This window comes from Gavialis gangeticus, unplaced genomic scaffold (genome assembly GCF_001723915.1).
Source record: "Gavialis gangeticus isolate Ggan-Ray unplaced genomic scaffold, GavGan_comp1, whole genome shotgun sequence".
In the NCBI taxonomy this organism is placed as follows: Eukaryota; Metazoa; Chordata; order Crocodylia; family Gavialidae; genus Gavialis; species Gavialis gangeticus.
In genome coordinates this window covers 258952977-258972596 of record NW_017729032.1, presented here as the reverse complement: position 1 = coordinate 258972596, position 19620 = coordinate 258952977, and the positions used below count along the sequence as shown (strand labels likewise).

General features: G+C 40.4%; 1 protein-coding gene across 6 annotated transcripts in view; it reads left to right on the top strand.

Annotated features, from left to right (window-relative positions):
- Window positions 1–19620, top strand: part of BBX (BBX, HMG-box containing) — a 239842-nt gene that overhangs the window by 131109 nt on the left and 89113 nt on the right. For all 6 annotated transcript variants that reach the window (XM_019525787.1, XM_019525788.1, XM_019525789.1 and 3 more), the window contains 2 exons: window positions 9686–9856; window positions 11999–12241. In XM_019525787.1, the coding sequence (XP_019381332.1) occupies window positions 9695–9856; window positions 11999–12241 (405 nt within the window). In that variant the 5' untranslated portion in view covers window positions 9686–9694. The remainder of the gene's footprint in view (window positions 1–9685; window positions 9857–11998; window positions 12242–19620) is intronic.

Genomic DNA, 19620 nt, shown 5'->3' with positions numbered 1-19620 from the left:
TTCATGGGGGCCCCAGGGGCCCCCCCCCCCCCCCCCCCCCCCTTTGGGGAGAGGGCTGTTATCTGAACTGCATAACACTTTCCATATGTCTGTCATGTTGTCCCAGCAAAAATAAAAGTTGGTGTCTGTGATCAAAACCATAAGCTGGCTTCCTTGCTTAAGCAAATCCACAGGTAGTTTGTGTTGTGTGTACACACACACATGAAAATATATGACTTTTTAGGATCAGCAGCAGCTCTATAGTAAAACTTAGTTTCATCTTTACCTTTCCAAGGAAAAGTGATTATCAGTCATTTTTTTCTAGTGCCACAAACTGTCTTAACTCAAACTACTGTGTCTTTATCCCACCCTGATCTGAAAATCTTCCAGGAACGTAACAAACCGTAACTGCAAGTAATGTATTCTCTCTGATCCTCTCCTTAGGATTGTGTGTATAGTGACATGGTTTGTTTTAAGTAGGGGGTTGTTTTAAATAAATGTATGTGCTGTTGTCTGCTTATACTAGTCAAGGCAGGTCACATCCATCTTTTAGGAGAAAAGTATTCCATCCATCTTTTAGCAGAAGGCTGATTAGGCTCTGTAGTTAGACTCATTTGAGGAAACTCCATCAGTGGCACAGATGAGTTTTGCCTGTATGGTAGCAAGTTTCTTTATGCCAAAGGAGCAGTTTTTGACTGTCATCTTCATCCCAGAACTTTAAGTCAGTGTTTTATGTACCCTGAGCCTCGGCTACTTTGAAAATAAGGATTGGGACCTTGAACTTGGCGCTGTAGTCCTATGGGTAGCCAGTGCAAACAGCAGAGGCCTTGTTTGATGTTCACTAACAGGAAAGTTGGTATCACCTTATGTCCTTGAATATTTCCATGTATTTGGGGCAGTTGGGTGTGAAATACATGGAGTTATTTTATAGAGCTAGTATTGAAACGTGTATTGTTGTAACAAAGATTTGGACAGAGCAAATAATTTACAGTCTATCATGCAAAGCCTAAGCGATGGCGGGGGGGCGGAGTTAAAAGGGAAGAGAAATACTAGTGCTGAGTGACAAAAAAGATTTATAGCCTTAAAATGAAAATAGAATGGGCTGTGTTCCTCTTGCATCCAGTCCTTTTTCCTTGCAGCTTCGTATGTATTTTTGATAGACACAAGATGGAGAAAATCATTTAAAACATAGGCATGCAAACAGCTGCTTGATTTGCTTGTTTTTTTGGGTGGCCTTGGAGAAATAAAAACCAGGAACAGAAGAGGGAGCTGTCCATGAAAACATAGAACTGGAAATAAGGAATAGTTTGATTTGTTTACTAAGCCAGGAGAGAGCATCATTAAAAATTAAGTAAAACTTGTTGCCATGTTGTTAGTTACATGTGGTGACCGCCTGTCCCAAATCCCTGCCAGCAGGCAGCAATCCATTTAGTCACAGCGTGTCCCCCATTAAAGTAACACTTCTCTGAAAGTTAGGGAACCTCATTAACGGCTGTCTGCTGGTAAGTGGTAAAGAGTACATCCACTATTTGGTCAGTAATTAGCACCTACTAGTTTCCATTCTTCTTTGTTTCAAGCTGAAAAAAATATTTAGGTCCAGTGACTGTGGAGCTAAAGGAACCAGTTAATAAACATAAGATTTTTGCTTTCATTTACATATGTGTTGCTACTTGCCGTTTCACTGTCTCTCCTTCGTTTTTCTTTTAATTGAAGCTTTAAGACTTGAACTTGCTGCGTTGGAGTACTGGAATTGCAAAAAAGTGATAGCTTATTGCCAGAATAGACAGCCTGATTAGCTGAACTGAGGTTCTTTGTGGTAGCAGTCTCCTGCTTCCTGGTCAACACAACTCACCTCGTCAGATCATTAGCTATAAGTGGGACACATGAAGTCTGAGAAAGTAGTGTCTACATAGTTCATTCCTTCTTTCTTTGGCTTTTCTTTTCTTGAAAGATATGAAATGAAATTTCAAACTTTGACAGCAGTTGTCTAGAGTGGAAGATGTGGATTGAAGATTATCATTGCAACTTTTAAAATCCATTCAGAATGCATAGTATACAGGCCCAATCCGATTTACTGTGAAGTTAGTTTAAAGTCGCTTGACAAGACAGGTTTGTTCATGCAGCCCACGTACTAACCAAATGAATTCCATTAAAATTGCCAGGTCTTCCGCATGCAAAATGCTAGTAGAAGATGTCAGCCCACTGAAGTCTTTTTCCATGGAGAATTTTGTCTTGCAGATCTCTGAAATTTTACTTTTGCAGCTCAGTAATGCTGCTCTGGTATTTCTTACATGTAGCCTAGAAATTGCCACAAACACCTAAGAAATTATTTTTTAATAATTTTATCAAGATGTTGATGACCACAAATGTAAAAGCATACTTCTGTTGCTCCTTGATTAGTGGAACTCTCTTTAATGCCAGTATTAACAGACTGCTTTGAGGTTATGAAATCAAGAAAAGGAATGTAGAAGGAGTCAGAAAAACGGGTTTGATTCTGAAGATGACAATTGTGCCTAGTTGTTATATAACTACATTTGAAAAAAGGTGTAACTAAATGTTCAAAGTTTTCCTTTTGAAAGCTGAAATTAAGTATGCATCAGTGTGTGAGACAATGAATATGCGGTCAGCATTTTCAGAAACAGAACAAAAATGAGACTCAACAGGAAAAGGCTGAAACAAATGTCAAAATGTTTCCATTGGTATAATTTCTCTGTCTCGTCTTATCTGTTTGTGTGTTGGATACTACGGCTGTGTGAAATTGCGCCAGCTGTTTCGTTTTGACACCTTTCAAGCTCGAAACAGCAAAATTGAAACAAAATGAAGGGCTTTGAAACAGCCTCGAAACAAAACGAGGGCAATCGAAACGTTTTGAAAGTTTTGAAACATTTCGAAGCTCAGGCTAGGCTTGGCTTGTCTGCAGGGCAATGGAAAGTAAGGAGAGGGAGGGGAAATGGGGGAGGGACTGCTCTGACACTGACTGTGTAGCTGGCCAGTGACTCTGATCCTTCCCTGAGGTCCCTTCCAATCCCAGTTCTCTGGGGGAGGTATGGAAAAACTGCATAAAAGGCAGCATTGTTTAAACGGGCCTGCTTACAGGGCACTCTCCCTCACAGGGCACTGGTGTCACCAGTCAGGCCATCAGTGGGCTCACCTTCAAGTCGAGGTGATTGATGAGTCCCACATGGCAACGAAGATCATGGGGGCCATGAACTGTGTAGTGCAGGGGTAGCTCATTGAGCAGAGTGAGCTCGTCTGCGGGTTCACGGTCATTGACAATGGGGCCAATATAGTCAAGGCAGTCCAGGATGCCAACTTTGGCATCTGCTGTGTGGCACACAAGTCTCAACTCATTGTCAGGGACACCTTAGAGGGGGACAGGGCTGCTCGTGATGACACCAACACCACCAGTAAACTCATTTCCAAATGCAGGAAGGTGGCAGGCTACTTGCACCAGAGCATCAAGGGGGGCAAGATGCTGTGGGACAAACAGAGCTGATCATCCCACAGCACAAAATCGCGCAGGATGTGGTGGACTGGGCTGAGGCTGTAGAGGGGGGAGGAGACCTCATTGGGGCACACTGTGTACGTGTTTAGGTGCCTCAATGGTGCTGGGGCCTCTGCATGACACGGTGTGTCACCCATGTCACGAGTTTTGCTTGTCAGCAGCCTGAGGTGCAGTTTCCCAGCACCTATCTCCTTTAAACCTGGCAAGTTTCGTGGCCTCAGCAGGGGCTATCATTCCTGCAGTTTTTATTCTGCTGCACCTTCACATACACGTGACACAAGTTTTGCTGGTCAGCAGCTTGAGGTGCAGTTTCCCAGAAACCTGGACTGATCTCCTTGAAACTTGGCAGGCTTTGTGGCCTCAGCAAGGGCTACCATCCCTCCAAGTTTCATCTGAATCAGGCAAGAAATGACAAAGTTATAGGCAGTCTTGTGCTTCCTCATTATAGCCTATGGGCTAAACATTGAAACAGCGTTGAAACAAGTTTCAATGGAATGGCAGTTTCTAAACAAAACGAAACTCGAAGTGAAGCACTGTCCCATCGAAATAGAATGGTGCTGGTTTGCACAGCCCTGTTAGATATGTGTAAAGTATCACCCTGGACGTATCTGTACTGTCAAGACATCTTGAACATTAGCCTTGACAAGAATGTGTTCTGGTGATGTTTGTTTATACAGCATATGTGGCTCATTTTAAACAGAGCTATTTATACTTCTGTCCTGTTTTGTTGGAATATTACTTCTTTCTCCTCTGTGGGTGCATCTACATGAGACACTACATCACTGTCCTTGTAGGCTACAAACTTGTTGCTATTGCACAGTAGGGTCAGAAATAATCTGTGCACCACTGGGTCTGCAGAGTAACAACTGTGCAGTCAGGGGCATGTATAGATGTGCCCGATACATATTATCCTTTATCTTACATATATGCCTGACAGCTTCTTGTGATTTTTAACAAGCTTGTGAGATTCATTTAAATGTCTCTCTCTTCACATTTAATGCTGCTTCAAAAATGATCTTATCTCCATTATCTTGTCTTTTAAAGGCCACCCAACTCTAACAAACTGGAACATATATCAAATGTACTCCTGACATACTTCATAAATTTCAGATACTCCAGAGATTTTTTTTCTATGCATGTACCCTAACTTCCCTCTCTCCCCCCCCTTTTTTTTTTGTTAGCCTGAGATCATAAAACTGAGGCATCAGACCTGCAGAATATCTTGCTTTTGTATTTAACACTGCACAGCATGAGTAGTCCCATTGCTTTCAGTAGGGTACCTCCATGTCTAAAGTTCACCATGTGCATAAAATGCTTCAGGGTCATCATGACCCAACTCTCAACCATCTTTTGAAAAACTTAGTGTGAGGAAGACTTGTCAGACCTGTGTTTTTCTTTCCTGCAATGTGGTACATTTGGTATTTTTCCTCTCCACAGTCATGTGTAAAGAATTTACCATTTTTCCCCACGCTGGGTTTCAAAAGTAGTTTGTCACCAAGCACTAATTTGGCAACTTTGTTTTTCCTTCAGTTTCTGTGATATATTATGGTAAGCCAGACTCCATAGTGCATTGTTTTTGTGCTTAACACCCATGTAGAATAAATACTGGAGATGTAGTTAAGTCTTGCATTACTAGTCACTGGCACCATCTGTATGAATCTCCATCTTAATTTTCTTTAGTAATTTGAAAGAAATGTAGTATGGAGTATATCTAAGCTTTCATAATACAGTATCTAGCGATGTTTACTTTGTGAGCAATTCTCCATTGAAAACAAATAACTAACACATTATTGATTATATATCAAGAGAAAGAGGTAAACAAGACCTTTGTCAAGAATTTAAAGATTGAACTTAAATTAATTCCTTTAATGTTTCATTAATCAATAAGTAATTAATGCTAGTGTAATACACAGTATCAATTATTTATCCATGTGTTCAGTTATGTTTTAATTGGTTCTTGTCTAAAGTACTAGTATTGTACTTATCCAGGATCTCGAACAAGAGAAATGAAGGAAATGCTGTATTCATATGGATTAGAGTTAGTTTTTAGAGTTTTTCTAACTGTATTTTCTTGCATGTAATGATTTTTTTAGTGTATTTATTTATAAACATATTGGTGCTTATGACACCAGGGATTCTTAAGAAACGTGATCAATGGTATAGAACTGTAGTATAGGAAATGCCTATTTAAAAAGAAATAAATGTTAAAGATGCAACAGTTTGGCTTTTAACCCAAGAGAAAAGACTGAAGTAATTTAATAAAGAACGGTAACCTTTCTAATACGCTGCTGATATTGACCTATGGCATCCCTTGTCCTTCCTGGTTCTAATAGATGTCTGCTGGGGGGTAGGGAGATGCAACAAATTAAGACTGTTCTGAAATGTTTAGTGCAAAAGTTGTATGAAATAAACTAGGGAGAAAGGTGTCAGAAAAACTAAGCCTGTTTGCAGTAGTGATTCAGATTAGCTTGAAAATGCCCATTGTGACTTGGATCAGCATTTATGTTGATAGGAAGGAGGTGAGTGTCCTGATAGTAAATAATATAGCTTAGCAGGCTTCTTGAGGGTTTGGTTTGTTTCTTCACACCCTGCTGTTAAGTTAAAGGAAAGGTCCAAAGCTGGTCTTATAGGGCATTTATACATGTGTTCTGGGAGGGGCGCTTTAATTAGGGTCACTCCAGGAGCTGCTCTGATTAAAGCTCCTGGAGCATCATGTATATTAGCTTCCCTGCACTGAAAAAGGCAGCGGGTACCCTTTAGTTAAAGCTTGTCGAATAGACTTTAAAGCGCCCCTGCTGCCATTTTTCAGTGCAGGCACTCTGATGCCTGTGATGCTGGAGTCTGCTGTAGCACAGTAATTTCCATGCTGTAATTGCAGCATTTTGGAGATGCCTCGCTGCATGTATATAGGCATCCATAATAGCCTTAATTTTGTTCTGGTGAGGTTAATGGTCAGACCTCCCATAGACCTAAGTGTTGCAGTCCTTATGAGAGAGCCACTCCAACCTTGAGGAGAGAGAGTGCATCTTGCTTCTTATCAGACATGTCTATATAATATCTAGGCTTTGATTTATTTGATATCACATATCTAAATGTGTTCTTCCCTTGTTATATGGAGTCTCCTTACTGAAAAACTCTTAATAGATGAGTTATTGCATCATAGGTAAAGGTAAAATTTTTCACAATTAAGGATGGGGAGGGGGACCTCATTAACATAACTGAATTCCAGGAAGCAGAATGTATACTGCTACCCCTTCATTAATGTGCAATACAGTAAAGATTGGGTTAATTCGTTTTAAAGAACATCTGGGTGTTCGATGTCTGGCTTGTGTGGGGAAAATATAACGTGTGATTTGTGAGCTAGGCAGAGTCATAAATGAAGATTGTCATTGAAAAGTGGCTAAGATTTGGGTCGTGATTTCACTTGCCTTTTTATAGCATGTAGCTTTGGGATATTCTCAGGTATAATACTTACAAAACATGCTGTGCGATCACTAAAATCCTGTGAAGATTTGTCTTAATCTCTGTTAAAACTGCAGGGAACAAAAAGCTGCCAGTTAAATATAATGTCTTGAAATAGTAATGAGATTTTTAGTAATGCCTTCCAAAAGATCACAAAGCACGTCTTAAATGTTTATAATCAAATCTTCACAAAGATACCAAAGGAAGATAAGGGAAAATTGATAATACCTGTTTTACAGATGAATAATCTGAGCAATAGAAAAAGCAACAAACTTGTCCAAGTGAGACCACAGTGACACCTTCCACACTACAGTTAAGCTACCTGTATACCCCAGCCTGGGAGCACAGGCACATGATTCCATACATCACATACAGTGATTTTTGAGCCAGAAGTCTCTTTCCCATCATTCCATCCTGTCAGTAAATGTATCTAGTTGAATATGAAAGCAATCCTATTCTTTACCTTCAGCACTTTGCTTGGAAGACTATTCCAAATGGTCACTCCTTTCATAATTAGGTATCTTCTTCCAGTTTCCAATCTAAATTTGCCCATAGCCAGTTAGTGGCCATTTGAACTTGCATCAGTATTGTCCTTCAGGCCGAAAATCTAATTCCGCACAGCTCACTCCATGAATGTACTTGTAAAGGGTGATTGTGTCCCCTATTAAACTCTGCTTTGCTACACTAAAATAATGTTTAAGTTAGCGTTAAATAGAAGAAGCAGTATGGCCAAGCAAAACAGCAAAGTGTTCATAAATCACCAAGCATCCTTAAGTGAGCAAGTCTTTGTATGCTGAAGGAGAGGCCTGTTTTGTGAATACCTGTGAAAGCATCAACATTTACTGTTTGTAGTTTTAAAACTGATGAACCAACTTTCTCCAGAGTTGAATTGTTTTCCACCTTCAGTGAAATTTATTTAAAAACCTAATTTTAAACTACTTCTAGCAGTTGTCTATGATTGCGCGTTCAACAATGAAGTTTTGAACATGTGGGACAAGCGACTTGCATCTTAATGCTGCCTCCCATAACTCCAGAATGAGAGAGTGGATATCGCCCAAACTCTTATCAGAAGAAAAATCACCTTTTAATCAAACAGAAAATGTTGTAGTGCCAAAATGTTCCCAGTCATAGCTCCTTGTTTCCCAGGGCTTTGACATGAATGTAAATCAGAGCAGCCAGTAAGTAAGTAAGTGGATTTTGGTCCCCTTTGGAACATGGTCCAGTTGAGAATTGGAGTAGCAGATTAGAGCTCCACCATGCCAAAATATGTAATTTAAAAAGGGGTTAGTGTTTGGGCTGCAACTCTGGCAGTACACAATTAATCCACTCTTTACTGTATTGCAGATTAATGAAGGGGTAGCAGTATATATTCTGCTTCCTGGAATTCATGGAGGGGAAAGCACCATTTGGTCTGAATAATGATGGCTGTTGTTGATGACTGACTGCTATAAGTTGGTCCATATTATTTGGCTTATCAGTTGCTGTCCTAATACCTGGATATATCTGTCTCTGTAGTATCATGTCATTATAGATTGCTTAGACTTAAAACTTCATAAAATGGCAACTCCTTACCAAAAAGCAAAATCTTAAAACATGTCATTTGTTTGCCCTTTTAAATGATGATTATATCTTTTCTAATAGTGGAATGGTTTTCCCATTGAAATCTATGGCAAAATGTTGATTTCATTGGTACTCTAATTGTTTATTTTGTAAGTGAGAGAGGCCTGGTAGACTTCCAAAATCTTTTTTTATTTATTATCCAGTTGCTGTCTTTGTGTTAATCCTGATAGTAAATGGAATTATTTTTTGACTACACAATGTGCACATGGAACAAACATTGCTAGCTCTGTTCTTGAGTCCCCAGAGTTAGTGTGTTCAGGCTCTTCCAAGGTATGTGAGTCACACCTGGATATCAGAGACTGGATTCTAACCTGTGATGGTTTATATATTTTGTATAGAAGATAGATATAAGATGCTGCTAAATGTGAAATGCCAATCTGTAAGACTAGCATGGCAGTATTATTGGTATTCTGTGTGTGTATGCAATTCCTTCAGTGTGAATTTTATTTTCTGTGTATACATCTTCCTGCAGACAAGCATTTTGGAAACTTTAGCTTAATTGCTGCCTGTTGTTTTGCTTCAAATTCATATGCTATAACTCACCCCTTTAGTGCTGGGAGTCATATTTCCCTGGTGCACTTGTTAATGGCATTGGGGAAATCCTATCTCATGGTGTCATAGGATTAAAAATCAACACTGCTTAATATAAGTGTATGATTAATGGATGAGTGGCTGAAGCAATATTCTGGTGCTAAAAAAGAGGGATTTCCTGGCTTGTTCTGTAATAAAATGTTGGACTACTGCAGTGAATGTAGGTGTGAGAGAAGCTTGGAACATGTTGCTTAGCTGGGGAAACATGAGTGCCTTGTACTGTAGGTTGGGTGAGAGCATGTTCAAAAGCTAGTTTGGTCCAGTGTTATCACTCCATATTCTTAGTTTTGGATGTCAGTATTCTATCTGAGAGCTAGGAGGAAACGTTAAGACGAAAAAGATATGCCCACAGTGAGCACCCAGTGTTGAATTAAAAACAATATATTCAACCCTTATTTGTAGCTTTTTTGTTTGGTTTTTTTGGAGGGGGGTGTTCATTTGAACAGCCATTTGAAAGATGATCACTTATGTTTAGTAGTTCTTCGTGAACTAGGTAATATGACTTTTGTGACTATTTTTACATGGCAGGTCACAGTAATGAAAGGCAGTAATAGGAATAAGGAGCATTCAGCAGAAGGAGAGGGGACTGGGAAACGACCAAAGAGAAAGTGTCTTCAGTGGCATCCACTACTTGCAAAGAAAATTCTTGACTTTTCTGAAGAGGAGGAGGAGGAAGAGGAAGAAGAAGATATCGATAAGGTAGACCCAGCCCTTCCAAAAGTGGAGACAGCTTGGTTGCTCCAGCTGTGTTGAGACGTACTTCAGTAAAGATCTTCATATGGATTATTGAATTAGGAGCATAGCTTGATAAAGTGATTTTCTTTCTTTAAAATACATCACTAGGAATACAACATGTTTGAAGATATGTATATTTTGGGTTAACGCTTGCTTTATTTTTTTTAATTAAGATGAGAGGAACCCAAGAAAGCTGGAGAAGATTTATAGTATGATAAGGAAGCTGATTCTGGATTATTTAAATATCTATGCTAAAATTGCTAGGAATATACCAAAGAGTTTCCTTAAGGTAGCTCAACAGAATTAAAATAATTTCAACTTCAGTTGTTCATTGTTGCACCTGCAAATGAAAGTATTTGGCATCCCTGAAACTGACACTGTTCTAAAAGTCAGATTCAGCTATTAGTTATGCTTTTGTATTCCATAGGAAGTCAACATTCATTAAGAAGAGTGTAATAGAAAAAAATGACCTTGTTAATAGTGGGTCAGAGTCTTCCCTTGTTTATATTTTTGTAGCTCCTGTTTGACTGTGAGTATAGCCAGCGAAAAGAAATATTCTGCACTCAAAGATATATGAGAAACAGTGCTTTGTTGTGTTTTAGCTTTGTTCAAATCTTTTTATACATCTCATTTTCACACTTAATCTGAAACAAACTTTCTGGCAGTCTTTCAGTTACATGTGGTATGTTTTATAGCCTTGATTTCTCATGGTGCTTTTTCAGGAGTTTTATAGCCTCAGTGTTATCTATAGTTTTGCACAGTGGCAGTATCGTAGCCAATGAGGTTAATCCGAGGCACGATTATTGCTAGTTGAAAATCTTCTTCAAGGGGTGGGTTTGAGTGAGATGCCAGGCTACCTTTCTGAGCTCTGTCAGCAATCTTTTTTGCTACACTTGTCCACAAAAATATGACTCTCTTCTGGGTTTATGTGGGCAGGGATTTCAGAGGCCCTTCCTGGGCTTGCAACCATTTTCTTTCGGCACCATTCAAAGACTTTGGCTTTACTCTTCCTCAAGAACCGGAGCCTGTGGAGTCCCACAAGTTTTATACCTTGTTGATCTCCAGCTGTAATGGCAGTAGATAGCTAACATTCACGTTTCTGTCACCTAAATCAGAGGTTCCCAACTACCGGGCCACAAAGGGTTAGCTACCAGCCCCTGCTTGGACCCTCATCCATCCACCTGGCTGAGCAGCTTCTGCTGCTGGCAGTGACATACGGGGTTAAAACTGGGGGGGTGGGGCAGCCCCAGGAGGGAGGCAGTCAGCTCCATGCGCCCTATGCTCCTGTGCCGGTCTGCAGGTTAGGACCTTGAATGTCTCAGAGTCAGGGAGAAGGGAACAACACTAGGAACAAACGAAGACTAGACACAAACACTTCTAAGATGGAGTGATGCTGAAATAGGGAGAAATCACTGGAGAACAGAGTTGGGCTATGGTGCCTTCACTTGAAAGATGGTGTACAATATTCTGCCAGCTTGTAGCTGGCCTTGTGTGACATGGGTCTTGCTACTGGGACATGCTTGTCCACAAGTTCAGGATTGTATTACGGTCATGTTTTCCAGCAGGGGTTCACTCTTGAAAAGGTTCAGGCAGATTTTTAGTTGCTGGACTGCATGATATAGCAGCATACCTCTTCAGTGAAAAGAGTTCTTGGAACTACGATGATGCTTCTTCACATTTGCTGCCTCTTCACTTCTAGATGCAGTGCACATTGTTTGTTAGAAACTATATAGCACAAGCCTTGTTAAAAAAAATGTGGCCTTTCTTCTTTGCCCTACTGAGACAGTAGGTTTTTCTTGCTTTTAAGTCCTGGAGTTAAGCTCCAAGTGGCAGGGAACAGCCCTCATCTTGGGAACCTGCTAGTCTGAGCCCCAGTCTGGCAAGAGAGGTTCAAAAATGTTGGTTTTATTGTGTTACTTACAGAAATCCACACCAGGGGCAAGCAGGTTTATTATAGAATCTACTATATTTTTTATTTTGAAATGGATGGGTGTGTAGGGGTGTGCATGTGCATGAGAGAGAGCAACTTGTACTATTATAATCATTAACATTTAGCAATTTCTTACTGACACTGGTCTATAATATTTCTTTTTTTGGTTCCAACAGGTCCAACTTCTTGGTGGTGATGGTCTGGAGCATGATGCTGATGAAACAGAAGACGATGAATCATCGGAGCAACGAGCTCGGAGGCCGATGAATGCATTTCTCTTGTTTTGCAAACGCCATCGCTCCCTTGTGCGACAGGAACACCCCCGTCTGGACAATCGTGGTGCTACCAAGATATTAGCAGATTGGTGGGCTGTTCTAGACCCAAAGGAGAAGCAGAAATACACTGACATGGCCAAGGAGGTATGTAGTTTTTGAATGACGTATGAAGAACAGCATGACCTGCTATGCCTCTACTACCTCATATAGTCCTAGTGTTGTAATGTATGAACGTATTCCTTACCAATCTACACAGAGCGCATCTACACAAGACATTTACTGTAGAGCTACCTAATAAGTTCTGCAGTAAATACCTCTCTGTGTCTGCATGTGTGGCCATAGTAAGGTAATAAACTCCGCCTCAGGTTAGTACTTGTAAATACAAGTACTGTCCCACGGCAGAGTGTTTTAGTGTGCAGCAACTTGGGTATAGACGCTAACGGGGCTGGCTGGGGCATGCTGGCTAGCCCCATGCTGGAGCACCCCTTGTGCCCCAGCCAGCCTCTCTGAAGCATGGTGAATTAAGTCAGAACAACCCCAAGCTTACAGGCTGTGATCCTCTCGGCCCCCTGCCAGCCAGGGCTGCTCTGCCCCAGCTTAACATGCTGTGGTCCCAGATGCATGTGCAAATACTGTGCCTGGGAGCAATAAACTCCAGTGCAATATGCACCAGAGGTTTTTGCTTCAAATTAATTGCACATGTAGAAAGTGTCCACAGTGTATCAGAAATTCTCTGAGCTGCCATTTTCTAAACTGAAGGTCTTGAGAGTGACTTGCATATGAAAAGGGTCAGAAGAGTGTTTTTGTGCTTCGAGTGCTCGTTACTTTGGACACCAGAGCAAGGGAAGCAATATGTATCCAAAATATCCAGTTCTTGGTAATCTTCTGAGTGCTTTGGACCTGCTTGTACTACAGCATTATCACAGTGCTGGCCTTAAAAGGCAGGATAATACACTGGAGTACGTCCATTAGATAAGTAATCTGTTCCCTGAACTTACCTTGAACTTTGCACTTATCAGTGATAGAGCTTGTTATATAGGACACCTTGAAAAGTTTGACTAACTTTGAGGTTCTTTTCCTTTACTAATAATGTCATGTTCTTCAGGTTTTTGAGTTGTCTGTTGTGAAATAGGTCACATGGCAAACTTTGGGGTGACAGTGCCTTCACTTGGAGGCTCAAATCTGGGTATCATATGAGAGAGGAAAAAGACCTTCATTTCAGGAAACATCTCTGCTTAATCTCCCATTTTAAATGACTCCCCAAAGGATTAATATACAGAGTAAATTGGTCCCAAAAGATCCCCAGTGCTGTTGATGGGGTGGGTTTCACTATATCCAATTATAGGATGAACATAGCCCAAGACAGCAGAAAATAATAATTAGTTGTTAAACTTGGATTGTTTGAGGCACAAAGTTAGACGCAAACAAATCAAGTGCTGGGACATTAGGAGGGAAGAGCACAATCTCTGCACTTGTAGACTACATTGAACAAGATATAAATGGAGCCTGAGTTGTAGTGTTCCTTAGAACAATTAAGGGGACAATTATCCGTAACTTGCATAGTACTCGGGATCATTTGCTACTGTTGCCAATTGTACATGAATATTGGCTACCCAGGGAGTGCTTCATTAAATTGTAGAGCTCTCTGGAGAGATGCACTTACTTATTGCTGGAGTCTCTCTCTTGGGCCATGTTCAGAAATAGTAGGGAAAAGTGAAGCACTATACATGGCTTGTACAGACTTTACAAATATTTTATAACTTCATGTGTAAACAATTTCAGAAAGACTAATATAGCTTATATCAGGGAACAGGTGAAAGTAAGAGTAACAGTGGAAATTTTGGGAAATGGAAAGAAAAAAAATCATAGGAGGAAAAACGTTTTGGTGATTGTGATTTATCTTTTTTTAATTGCTTCCTGTTGCTGAAAGAAACTTTTTCATTTTAAAGGAGAAATAATTGCAGCACCCCCTTGTGAAGTGACAGATCTGAAACTATTAATCGTAGTATAGTATAAATTACAGTTCCTGTAGTGATTTTTATTCATTTTCCTTAGCATCAGATATTGTATTTTACTAATGTAGAAAAACAATAAACCAATCTGAATTCAAATCATTAAAATTAGTTCCAAGATTGTGTATAAGATAAAGTGTATATTTCTTATTCTTTAAACAGTTGTACAATGCAGCAGTAATTAGTAGCTAGAACATATAAACTGGTGTTTTAGACCCTTTTCCTAGACAGGCTCAAACTGCAGGAAAAACAACCAAAACCCCATTGCAATGCATTACTTGATATCATTTCGTGCTTGATTTTGCTGTTAGTCTTGTCTTGGGGGGATAACACCATAACTCAATTGTATTGTAGAGCTTGTAAAAAAAACAGTTTTGTGCAAACTTTTTTGATAATTGTTTAGCCCAGAATTGTCAAACTTATCCAGCCTGGCAGGCCAAATGAGTGGTACAGGGCTGGTCCACAGACTGGATCAGGCCCACCGACCCCCTCCACCTCCCCTTCCCCCAGCATACCTAATCTTGTGGCTGCTCTAGCTGGCCTGGGACCCGTGCTGCGGATCCTGGAGTGGCCAGAATGGGCACCACTTGCAGTGTAGTCCAGCAGACTGGCAGCTGCCCTGCATGCATTGTCCACCCTGCTGGGCTGTGCCTCACAGTGACTACCTCAGCCTACCCCAGCACCTAAAGGAGTGAATAGCAAGCTGCAGTGCAGGTCCCAGATTGGTCAGTATGACACTTTGAGGCACGTGTTCCATAGCTGGCCACCACATGTGGTGCGATCCAGCCAGGATGGTCACCATGTTACAGCGTTGCTACTGCTTCAGCCAGACTGTGCCGAGAACAGTGCAGTTCAGGTTCCAGATTGGCTGGAGTAGCCACTGGATCAGGTATGCTGGGGGAGGGAATTCATGTGCCAGGTGCAGCCCATGGATCAGTCCTGCACTATGGGCATTTGCTGTGCCCCAGCTGGGTCTTATGAGACACAGGAGCAGTACATGGGGGCCGGATAGTAGGGCTCTGAGGGCCATATCTGGCCCTTAGGCTGTTTGTTTGAAACCCCTGGCTTAGCCAGTCACAGACTGTGTTTTAAGATAAAATGATGGCTTGAAATTTTCCATAGAAAGCCTTCTGCTCTAGTACTATTGTTGTGAAGTCTCAGGAATTTATTTTTTAACTGTAAACAGCCAAAGTTTACAGAAATAGGCACCTAGTTAAATGGTCTGATATTCATATCTACTGAGCACTCAACAATTTTCAGTCTTAGACCATTTATTTAAGTACCTAAGTTTCAATTTAGAAATGTTAACTACAGGCACCAACATAAGATATTCAAATGTCTTTAAACACCTGAATATGTAAGAAGTTGCTAAATGAGTTTATCAAAAGCAAGTGAGGCATTGAATCCTGTTGATATTTGGGGGAAATTAGGTGTTTTATTCACTTAGACATCTCTGAAAACCCCACTAGGTGCATACCTGCCTCCTCAGATATCTACCTATTATTGAAAAGCTGGCCCCAGTTTTTAAAAATACTGGAATTTTTGCTGTATTAATATGCATTCTATGTTCATAGGCAAGTCAGTGGGAATTCTGCTGTTGTCTTCAGTAGGGGTAGATCTGATTGGTACACTACAGATGCTGTGAAATTCATGAGTGTTCAAGGCAAAAGCTTCATAGGCTACTGACTGTTTTTGGTAGAACCAGCAATGCTCATTGTCATTCATAGATTTCATAGACATTAGGGCTGGAAGGGACCTCAGAAGATCACTGAGTCCAGCTCCCTGCCCCAGTATTTACAGCCTCACTGAGAACATGGCTTTCTAGCTATTTAGAATGAAAACTGTTTTATTTACTTGTATTTTTATTCATTTGTGCATGGTTAAAAGGAATTCTCTGCTCCCTGCCCACCCCCAACCCTTCCTCTCTTCCCCCTTCCCAATCTTTTGGTTAGATATATTCAAATCACTTTATAGGCCTTGATTCTCGTGCGTTACAAGGGGGCAGGAATCTGTTTTTAAATATTTCTCTGTATCCTTAAGACCCTGGCCATCTGAGTTGTTTCCTTGGTGAGCAATATGAGATCCCTGGTACATGCATTTAGTTGAAGGTGTGATATGAGCCAATCCCCAATCCAAACAGTCGGGTCTCCTGCTGTGCCAAATGTGTATGGCAGGGGGAGCAATTTGGAGATCAGATCCTAATCTCACTCTTTCTATTTACAAGTACTGAGAGAACCCAGGCTCCCTCTACACTGGCAAATTGAAAGAGGAGTGCCACGTTGGGGCCAACAATCAGCTGATTACTGTCTCCTGATCTGTACTGCACCAGGGTCTCAAACTAGCCCCTGTGCAGTGTGGGGCAGACAGTCAACTGATTGTTGGCCCTGGCCATATGTTACATTTTTAACTCACTATAGAAACCAGCCATAGAAATGTTCTGCATTAGTTGTGGAACATTTTCATGGCTCATTTCCTATTTATTGAAACTTTAAATTAGATTCATATGTAGAACCTTTCCCATCTATGCTGTGATTAACACATTAATTGTGGCATAAATGTAACATGTAGAGGGAGCCTGATAAATCCATGCCCTTGCCACGCATTGACAGAACTCTAACTGCACAGGCTGTTCCAGACTTTTCATTGTCAAAGTCAACTGGGCTCTCACTTTGTTTTGCTGTTTGGTTGGGAGTAGCATCAAAATGGAAAAAAACAAATATTTGCCTTCCCTAATGGAGATGCCTTGTATGAAACAGTGTGAACCATCCCCTTCTATCAGTTGTCAATCTTTGTCATATTTCTGGTTGTTCTTGGGAAATCCTAAACTCCTGACTCTGAGAATCTTAAAAAACAAACCAGCCATGTTTCTAGCCCTCAGGTTGTCAAAATAAAGTTGGAAAACATGAACTGTAAAGATTTAAATGTCAAATGACCTTTTATTTTATTAGTTAGTTAAATCTCATAGTTTCATTCACAGCTTGTTGAGGATGTGGACAGACCTGGTGCTGATGCATTGATGATTTTGGTGCTGGTAATATGTGACTGCAAATGAACAGTGGAGACCCATTGACGCAAGGCATTCACTACTTCCTTCAGCTAGTACTGGCCATTGAAACAAAGATATACCACATGATATGAATTGTCATGCCAATTACAGCTCTGCCAAGAACTACTGCTTTAAACTTGTATTGTTAAGGACTTTATTAAGGTTGTATCAGGGTAGATTGAGATGCATCTGGATTCCTCTGACATTTTGGATACCTATCAACTTAGGTTTTAGATTGTGATGGGAAGACTCCATTCAATTCCTTGGTCAATATCCTTTTACAGCTAGATAAAGGTTTAGTGTCTTTGTTAACTACATTGGGTCTAATTAGCTCTGTATACTGACCTGTCACAAGATTATGTTGTCCTGGCTCTGTACTTGTAGGAGTAGGATGTTGGTGTTCTAGATAATTTAGGTCCTGGCTCAGAGAACATAGCCTTGTTCAGAACCACATTAACATGTAAGTAAGACTCACTGAAGTCAACAGGATTTACATGCTTACTTAAACTTCAGCACACGTAAGTACCTTGGTGAATTTGAGCCTTGATTCCTTGACTTCATGAGATCTCAGATTTGCTGCGTTTGGTATTTACTCATTAAGCCTCTAATGCCATAGTGCTGAATGTGGGTTATCCTAACCCAATCAAATCCCAACATGGCAATGGCATCTTATAAAGCCTTGTATATCTGCTACTCTTAGACAATTGCCATGCACTGCTTTAATGTGTCTGGAATACAGGGCATTTCATGTTCTGAACTCCCAAGCAGTGCTCTGCATAATGCCATTGTGGTTCATGCTAATAGGTACTATGTCTGAGCACACTGGTATATGTGGGGACTCTAAACTAGGAAGTCTTAAGAAACTATTCAGTTGGTTGATTGAAGGAAACAATAGGCCCTGGCATCTCCTTTAGCTTTTACCCAGAGATGTGCTTGGTATTTGTCTGGAGTACCTCCCTATAAAGCATCATGCAAATACCATATTTTCGCACATACAGCACACATCTTTCCCCCAAAAAATCAGCCCCCCAAAACTAAGATGCGTGTAGGTTTAGGTGAGGAAGCTGATTTTTCTGATGGGGATAGAAGCATCCTGCTTTGATTCTTATCTCATAGTGCAACAGGTCTGACCTTTCTATTCAGGTTGCTGAGGGAGTCAGTTGACTTAATGGTTCATTTTCCTTCATCCTGAAGGTGTGAACAATTGTCTCTCCTTTTTAATGGCCTTGATGTCCCACTAATCAAGCTAACCTTCTGTTTCACAGCTCTGGAGGCTCTTTACTTTTTTTCAAAATCATACATCCACCCATAGAGACCAGGCTTCAGCAACAACTAGGGTTTCAGCTTTAGGTAAATATGAAAGAGGGCAAGTCAGCTGAAGGTTAGGTCCTGCCCCTGCTCTGTACTGTCATAACTCTGTAAAAAATCTTCATCATCTCTTCCTTTCAAAAACAAGTTGTGTTATATTCTAAGATGTGTTATACCACATTTTATTGCATATGTGTCCTCAGTAGTTTAGGCCTTGACTTGCTAACTTTTAAAATAAATGTTGTCCTCAGTAGTTTTTGGATACCTTTGGCTCACAAAACAAGAACTGTTGTGCCTGATCACTCCTTTAGCGCTGTCAAACATCTATCTTTCAATCTATCCTTCACATATTTTTAAGCTTGAAAACTTGGATTTTGAAAGAATACAAGGAAGTTACGTACTTGATCTTAATCAACTCTCTCCTGCCCCTTTGAAAGCCCTAATCAGAGGTAATTTATTGGCTTTACCAAGGAAAATTCCAGTAAACATAGTGCTGTACTTTTATCTGCTCTGAAAACAGCTTTTACCTGCTCTTACAAGCTTAGCTGTACTTTGTCACAAGTAGCATTTGTTATGATTTGATAGACAACCTGTTAGATTGCCATATTAGCCTATAAAACTATTTTTTGAAGCAATAAAGCTGATTGGAGGGCTATATTACTCATTGCTAGAGACTCTAGACTTTTAGTTCCCTGAGCAGAAAATCTGATGCATGCGTGGGCTGCTTATTCTAACAATGGAAAGCAAAGCTGTTTCTTTGTGTATTTTCTTCTCTTCACAATGATGCTATTTATGACGCATGTTCACTAGTAAATTGAGCTGTTCAAGCTGAATTGAAAAAAGTAGGAGGTGCCACTGTCTTTAAATTTTGTATCCAATACGTACGTTCCATTCAAGATGCACAGAAAGAATATGTGGGTCAACTGTACTTACACTTTTTTTTTTTATAGGCTTTCCTATAAATACAAAAGTTCACACACAAGAATCACTCAGTATTCCTGCTTTCTGAAGTGAATCATCCATGTCCTTGCTACAGTCTGGAGGTGGAAACTGACAGTTGATAGAGTAAGGCAGAAATTAAAGTTAAGGAGACACATATGCAATGATGATACTGCCAGAGGCATACAGTTTTGCAATTCAGATGAATACTGCTTTCT